This window comes from Megalops cyprinoides, chromosome 3, assembly GCF_013368585.1.
Source record: "Megalops cyprinoides isolate fMegCyp1 chromosome 3, fMegCyp1.pri, whole genome shotgun sequence".
Taxonomy (NCBI): Eukaryota; Metazoa; Chordata; class Actinopteri; order Elopiformes; family Megalopidae; genus Megalops; species Megalops cyprinoides.
Window position 1 is genome coordinate 39126730 of NC_050585.1, and position 7915 is coordinate 39134644.

Consider the following 7915-nt stretch of genomic DNA (forward strand, 5'->3'; position numbering starts at 1 on the left):
ATTGCTTTTATTTCAATAGGGGCAATATGATCAAGACCTTACACAGGTTATAGCCAAATTAAATCCATTTATGCCAGTGGGGAAAAAAACTTCCTTTAGTCATTTCATCTTTGCATTTTCTTCCAGATTTATTATACACAGCTGACATTTATCTTTATTTATACAATGAATTGTAGTAAGCAAGGACCATAAACAGTACAGTACCTACTATACAGCAACTTTACATGTTGATTTAACTTAAAAGTGAACTAAAAACATACAGTAATTGAAATTATATATTGTGATTTTACTGTACCCCTATCCCCATTTGAACAACATGCTTGAGTTCTGAGAGCAAATTGCTTGGAAAATTGCATTCAGCTCAATTGCTAGTGTAAAGCACAGCTGTTTTCTAGTGGGTGACTATACAACTACAGCGAGAAAACTTTAGTTTGCACCTCAGTTTGCACTTGTTTTTTTCCCTGCCATGTGTTTGCCAATTACATGTTCATCAGTGTGCCGTTATCACACTGAACTTTGACCTTGTGGTTAACATCCTGCACAGAGCACGGCTGTTGTGCAGCTCAGTGATGCACTTTACTTCATTTTATCCAATACAGATTCATCTGAACCTGTATGAAGTATGAAACCATTAACGCTCAAAGAATTCATGGGTTTATTTTTTGTGATAAGTTGTTGGCAGCCAAATGGTGTGTGCAAAGAAAATTACTGTACAATTTTTATGACTAACGTTAGGACATTTGACTAGACCGAGGCCCACCTGAAGAACCAGTTTACAATTCATTGAACATACCTGAGCTTACCTTGTTCAGTAAAAATGTTGCTGCATAGCTTCACTGTATACTCTGATAGTGGCAGCACAACTCAGTCTGAACACCCTGTGTCAGAGTTTTGGGATGACAGACACAGCACAACCAAAGTGCGATTAAAAAGGTTTCATGAATGAACCAACAAATATTCAAAATATTAAAAAATGAGCAAAAAATGAATAATGAAAGAGCTCCTAGGTGCTTCAGCATACCAGCTCTAACTTGCGCTCTTGAGACCAGCTTTATATATTGTTTCCTCCCAGTTGGAGTCTACAGGGGCGTATCATTTTCAGGGTGCACCCCACAAAATGTCATAATTCATAGAATTGATTATGTAGACATTGCTCTGTGTCTTCATCTATGTACACATTTATGTTTCTCTGTCAGTCAATGCTGGTCTGTTAATGCATGCATAAGCAAATCATTCAATGATTTAACATGCTGTGTTTATTGATCATATTTAGACTCTTTGTTCCCTTTAGTTGAATACATATACATTTTTTCTTGAGGATGATTGTGTTTTGTATTAAGCATGCGTGTGTATACTTACATTATAATCTGGATGTTCTGTACTTGTTGTTGCTCTTCTTGTTCATGTAGTCTGTATTCGATGTCTCATATTAGACTTGCAGGTTGCCCTCGGTAATTCCAGCCAGCGCAATTACAATGTAACTTCTTCTGCCATTTCTTATATAACAGGCCATGCGGAGACCTATCTAACAGATCCGGGAATGACAAGAAATACTGAATCTTGGAACAGCAACAAGTAAAAAAAAGAGGTCTGTTTCTATTTGCACATAAAGCATTCCGGTCTGAAGTGGTCAAATTAAGAATGTTTTGTGAAATGTTATAATATATTAAGGACTACCAATTACTGAATGCGAAGTGTGCATTGCTGGAGATCTTTAATTGCTGGAGTCATAAACAGTAGTCAGAGAAAGACACTGGAAGCATTTGAGTTATTTTTTGACAAGTTTATAATGGTCATGAGTGGAGAGTTCCAGCAATACAGCTGCATACAGAGTTAAAATAAAAAGAATCAAAATATAAGGAAAATACACCTTGCACACAGCTTTTACAAGAGTTTAAGAAACTGAACATCCAAAATAATTAAAACAATATTAACCAAAAATAATTATTCTACCATCAAAAGCAGAAACAGGATGAAAGGAGAACCGTTCATTCTGTCTAAATTTATGCTTCACTCTTTTTCAAACTAATGCGAGATGGTTCCAAGTTGTTTTTCTGATTAGCATACATACATATTCATAAAGTAAGAGGGGGAAGTAAGAGGTATGAAGGAACAGCAACTGAGGGAAGGACACAGGGGGGTGTGGGGGAGTGAAATTGCATTGGATGTTATTGCAGTGGTGGACTCTAGGGGGGCTGAATGCAGTTTAGTTGTTGTTGGGGACAGGGGGGTGGGGAAGCTGTTGAGGGGGGGGGGTTATATTTCTCGCATGCTGCCTCCGTAGACACTTTCATCACTGTAGGCGATGTAGAGGAAAAAGTCTTCCTCATGGTGTTCCTGAAAATAAAAGCAATAGGGACAATAAGGATACTGAATATCTTCTCTATGGTGCTGACATTTCTCATCTAAGCAGGGTTTACAGATCACCAGTCTCACCATCATCCTCATCGATTACACCATTTTTGACCCAATTTACCTCCTTTAATTGCCCTTTTTAGGTTGTCATGATTGTTAGAGACATTTGGTGTAAGTCAGCTTGATGAAATCATACCTCCGCTTAAAACCTACAATCATATGGTATGCTAGGCCCTACAAGTGACAACCAATGCTACAAATGCTCATCGACTCACCTTAATATCCATCCTGCAAATGAATATTAGGCAATCATAAACTTATAACTATTTAAAACAAGGTTTCAGGTGCAGTGAGTGACTGCCGATATCCAGTGAAAAATAACCACACGTGGAAGACACTTCAATTCCCTAAATTTTTACTTGATCTTATGCTTCACGCTGCATTTCCCTTCTCTAGTGAATTAAAAAAAAACTGAGCAGAGTGTTTGAGCCCCTAAAGCATGTTCAGGTGCCCACAGTGATGTTATCATTCTCTGAAATTTCAGCTGAAAAAGACAGTGATCCCTTCAGGCTCTTCTCTACCTCAGTTTCTAACATGCAAAGCAACTATGTTCAGCCCGGGGTTTGTCTGAGACTTAATTTACTGTGGAGTTAATGGTAGCCATGAAACAAACTTAAGATCAGCTGTTTTTTGGGAAAAAGAAAGAAATCAACATCTTTCTCCATTCTACTTTTTAAGAGCAAATGGGGTTTATTTAATCTATCAGCAAAAAGCTATAACTACAAACAACGGAAATGGAGAAAGTGGAAAGAAATACCAAGCTACCTTCACAGAAACATTCAGTGACTTTGTATGTCCTCAAATTATGAGTTGCCTTACAAGGCAACATCAGGGACCACTGGCCAGGGCTGAATGGCCCTGAAATTGTTGCCAAGTCCTGAGGTAATGACACAGCATGATTCCAAAATTTCACAACTCGTGTGGCATGTCAGCCCCGGTTTCCCCAGTTCTGCAGTATCCCAGTTGTAGCGTGTTCTAGGTTAACTCACAGAACAATCACTAGTTATTTCCAAGAATCTTTACATGCCGTTCTTTGATACAGACCAGAAGGCAGCCTCAGTTGCATACTGACTAAATGAAAGTGGCAGAGATGGGGAAGATGGAAGGAAGGAAGGAACAAAGGAAAAAATAAGCCCTGTGGGGGGAAAAAGTAGAGAAGAAATAAACAGAATAACTGACAGGAAGAAGTAGTTCTGTACTCTAGATGTGGAGGAATCAGAGACCATATGCAAGAGAGAAGGAAAATGGGGGAAACAAAATGAGAGACCAAATACCTGGTATAGCAGACCCATGGTTGCTGATGTTGGAGGAATGACATTGTTGACAAAGAAGAAAAGGGCATCCTCAGCACGCAGGTGAATTCGTTTCCGGATGAGGAAGTAGAACTGGCCCACTTTTTGAAAGAGAAACAAAATAAGGCATCTGCTCCCGCCCAGGGAATTTCCTAATTGGACAAGCCCTACAGCAAAAGTGTTTGCTTTATTTCTCCCACAATGCAAAGGTAAATAGTTCATGCTGACATCAATTTCACATCACAGTAAATTCAGATTCTGAACAGGGTAGACTGAACAGGATAACAAGTAATCCCTCTCAGTGTTGAGCTTTACTCTGTAATATTTTCAACACTAAATTAAAATAGTGTACCAAGCTGAATGAGATTATTAAAATGTTTTAGATTTCCCACCTTTCAACAGATTAGAACCATATTTTGACCAAAAACCTTTTAGTTTGAAAAGACCCCTAATTAAATGGCATTATTTGTTGTTTTTATACTGTTTCACATGTAGAATACAGCATAAATGCAGCATTACCAGACCAGAACTGTACTGGTAATCAAGGCAATTAACTAGACATATTGCTCAGGTAACACTGTCAAAGGTCTGATGCGGTTAAGCAACAGCCAAATTAACATTCCCACGGGAACTAGGGAATTTGCAGAAAATAAAGGGAAATTACTATCCACCTGTGAGGTCGGAGGGAACCAGATACTTTTTCTTGTCCAGATCTCCTATCCTTGCTTTTGGGGCTTTCTCCACTATCACCTTAAATTTAAATAAAGAGATTGCAGATCAGATAAAAACACACACACATACACACACACTACTATATCTGCTGGTGTTCTACATTTAAAAAATTCCACACCAATAAAATTTACTCTACTTACAACAAATTAAATCATATGCAAATACCAGAAATCCAAAAATGACTAAAAAAATCATGTATAACCGAACAGTTATACAGACTATAACCCCTGGCTAAGTGTAACTAGGAATTCAGCTTTATCATGTAGGGTTTTAGGTCAAACACGTAGCTAGACAGTAAATTGTAGCTGAAACACGCAGCTTGCCATCGCATAGTATTTGTTCTTTGCTAGCTAATGTGGATGTCTTTACATCAAATATATCATTCCGTGAATTACTGTTGCTTAACCTATATCCCCTTTCACCGAGGGAAAGGTATGGTGTATGTAAACACATTCAGGCTGACATAAACAACTGGATTGTCAGCTCCATTTCCACACGTCACCATTGCCAGCTAACCTAACTTGCTTTGTCTGGCTTGCCTGGATAGATGATAATTCAGACAATTGTGCACCAGACGTAACAATTCATTGTTATGCCGAATGATCAAAGATAAGCACCGTGCGATCAAGCTGGCTACAAAGCCACGGCCATTCAAGGCCCAACCTATTCCAGATAGCTCGCCAAAAAACAGGGCTGAAATTATCGAGCCCCAATAAACTAAACTACATAAATTAGTCACCTATGTGAGGACGTTGGCTATCTTAGCTAATTTGGAAATATTAAGATGTTATAAGGCGTGTTATGATGATAACGATGTTTAACTATGGTTTCCTAAGGTAGCTAACTTCGCTAGCTGGCTGGCTACTCACTGGCACCCTGTCTGGGTACTTCTTCCTTATTTTTTCTCCCTCTGACCGTCTCTTCTCAAATGGATGTTCTTCTTTGTACAGAAATTTCATTTTCAGGGTATAAGAGGACTCCAGAACCAGGGTCTGGATCTCCGTTCAGGGTTCTTCTCTGTGTCGGTTCTGCTATCAACTGTGGATACGCTGTTGACTGCCTAATGACGTTTCTGTTTTGCTTTTCACGACTGCGGCTATGGCGGATGGATACAACAGCAACACTGAAAACAGATAGGCATGCTACGCGAAAAAGGCTATTCACAGAGGTCAGCAAGTCTACGCCCAGTAGGCAGCGAGACGTAACTGGAAATACCCTAATTTTAGGTGCAGGGATTTACTGACGTTGTGTTCTTAATACTACTGCTGAAAAATAGATGACTGTTTTGTATAATGTATTATACAATATTATAATATATAATATAAAAGACACTATTTTAAGTTAATGTCAATGAGTTCATTACTTGTAAGATGTTGGAAGACGACATGAATATTCATTTATTTTTGGGTCGAGGAGCACAGACAAGTACTTCTAACAACAAATTCAAAATATTAATTCATGTTTTTATTTTATTGGAGCCATGGAGTACTGATAGTATTACTGTGCCCTCCACTACACACAGCAAGATGAAGTAGAGTCTCTGGGGATTGTACAAAGGGCAACTGAGCACGTTTCACTCCTGGTCATTTATTGATAAAATCCATACGGTTTAAACAGGATAAAAATATAATAACTGGATAAAATTATATATAGAGGTTCCCTTTATTCTTAAGTGGAAGATCCTTAGATCTATGTCTTTGGTTTTCTGAAAACTATACTACTACAAACATATATTGAAACACAAACAAAACCATATGTACAAAATACTCAATGCTATACAAGAATCAAAATGATTAAATTAAAATCACTTTTGGGAAAAAAAATTAAGCAAACCAGCACCACAAGTATTTGCCATACAGGTTGGAGAAGTGTGGGAAAGTATTTTGTCAATCTACAGTTTACAAAAATACTGCCTTAAAGAATCTAAATTAATCGAATTGCCCAACAAAAATGAAACAACTAACAGCAGAACTCCAATCTCTAAAACCAAGAAAAGCATATTGCCTTAACATCAATGGCTGAGAAACATAACACCTCCACCTTCAATATATTAATATTATTAAAATTCAGTCAAAATCACTATTTTAAACGAATGTTAAAAAAGAAAAAAAACAGTGCTACATGTGATGTAAACCACAGGTAAATACCACCAATCAACCAACATCAAAATAACCACCAATCAACCAACCAACAAAGCACAATCTATCACCCCTTCTGTATACACATTTGTAGTTTAGCAACTGACTGAATGAATGAATTTATTACAAATGTATTTCCATTGCAACAAGGCCTCAGTTGATTAAAAAATTCAGCTGGTACTTTTCAGATGGTACTTTTTCTCTCCTTGCATCATCAGAATCATCTGAATTTATGCAAGTTATGCATCAATATCCCCTGATGTTATATGCATTGAACGACATTTTAATAATTCCATCTGAATGATAACTGGATTGAATGTGAATGTAACTGACAGGCAAGTGGACAGTTTCCCTTTTCATTTAGCTATGATTACCTACAATAGTACCAGTGTAACTGTTTGTGACACAAGTCATAACTTTGCCAAAGACGCGCAAGAACAAAACCGTAAGAAAATAGTGATGAGGCAGTTCGTCATGTGACACTTCCCAGCGGACGTTGACGTAAGAAGTGAGCTCTGTCGTCACGTGAAGGGGGTCAGATATCATGCGGTTTTTACAAAATTATCAGACTTCACAATCATTTTAAATACTTTACTGTGAAGAAATACAATCATTTTTTAATTGCAAAAAGTTGTTTTCATTTCTCTTTTAGAACCTTACTTTAAAGTTAGCTACTGGCCTAATCAATAGGGTGTCAAATTAATTCACAGCTGTTGTTATGGAGTTCAATAATTAATATTTGCATAACAGTAATTCTATCTTTCTGAAATGACACCTTCTACACACCCGCTGCCGTTACACAATAGGTTATACCTCAGAAAACTGATCCTTCACTTGGTACTCTTCAGTTAATGTATGAGGTGTGCAAAGCGGTATACTGCATGTAAGTATATAAGTACAACATACATGCAGTAACCTTCCAAAAATGGTTCGATTTTATTTCAAGACCTCTAGAACACTTTCAAGACAACTGATTATTATTGTGATTACTCAGATTTCAGGGGACCACACTTACCTTAGAATGATAAGAAATAGGACCGAAAGGTCTCAATCCATATTTAAAGCCATATTATGAATTGAAGGTTTTTTTTTAACCTGACACATCATTTTTGTTTATGGCTATGGTCCATGGTTTTCACTTTGGAAGGGAATAAAAAATTGAAACAAAGGTGTGCAATGACATCTGTTTGAAGAGGACTTGAATTAGTGCTTTCTTATGTTTTCTTCAGAGATGCTCTACAGACACCAGATGGTAGTGTCCAAATTATATTAATCCGACAATTAAAGCTACATCATGCAATTTGTTTATGTTGTAAATGTAACATATATAGTATATAC

General features: G+C 37.3%; 1 protein-coding gene across 1 annotated transcript; it reads right to left on the bottom strand.

The window, feature by feature from the left end:
* Positions 1 to 1768: 1768 nt before the first annotated feature.
* On the bottom strand, positions 1769 to 5549 carry gabarapa (GABA(A) receptor-associated protein a). Its single transcript, XM_036524098.1, has 4 exons — positions 5309 to 5549; positions 4379 to 4457; positions 3690 to 3808; positions 1769 to 2337 (listed from the first exon to the last, which is right to left on the bottom strand). The coding sequence occupies exons 1-4, from the start codon at positions 5396 to 5398 to the stop codon at positions 2257 to 2259; spliced, it is 369 nt and encodes a 122-aa protein (XP_036379991.1). The 5' UTR covers positions 5399 to 5549; the 3' UTR covers positions 1769 to 2256.
* Positions 5550 to 7915: the final 2366 nt, after the last annotated feature.

Bases quoted from the DNA above. Each gene is read 5' to 3' on its own strand.
- gabarapa (XM_036524098.1), bottom strand. From the start codon at position 5,398: ATGAAATTTCTGTACAAAGAAGAACATCCATTTGAGAAGAGACGGTCA. The intron at 4,458-5,308 runs GTGAGTAGCCAG...TTTAAATTTAAG, and splicing joins AGTACCCAGACAGGGTGCCA to GTGATAGTGGAGAAAGCCCC. The intron at 2,338-3,689 runs GTATTTGGTCTC...TTTTATTTTCAG, and splicing joins CCATGGGTCTGCTATACCAG to GAACACCATGAGGAAGACTT.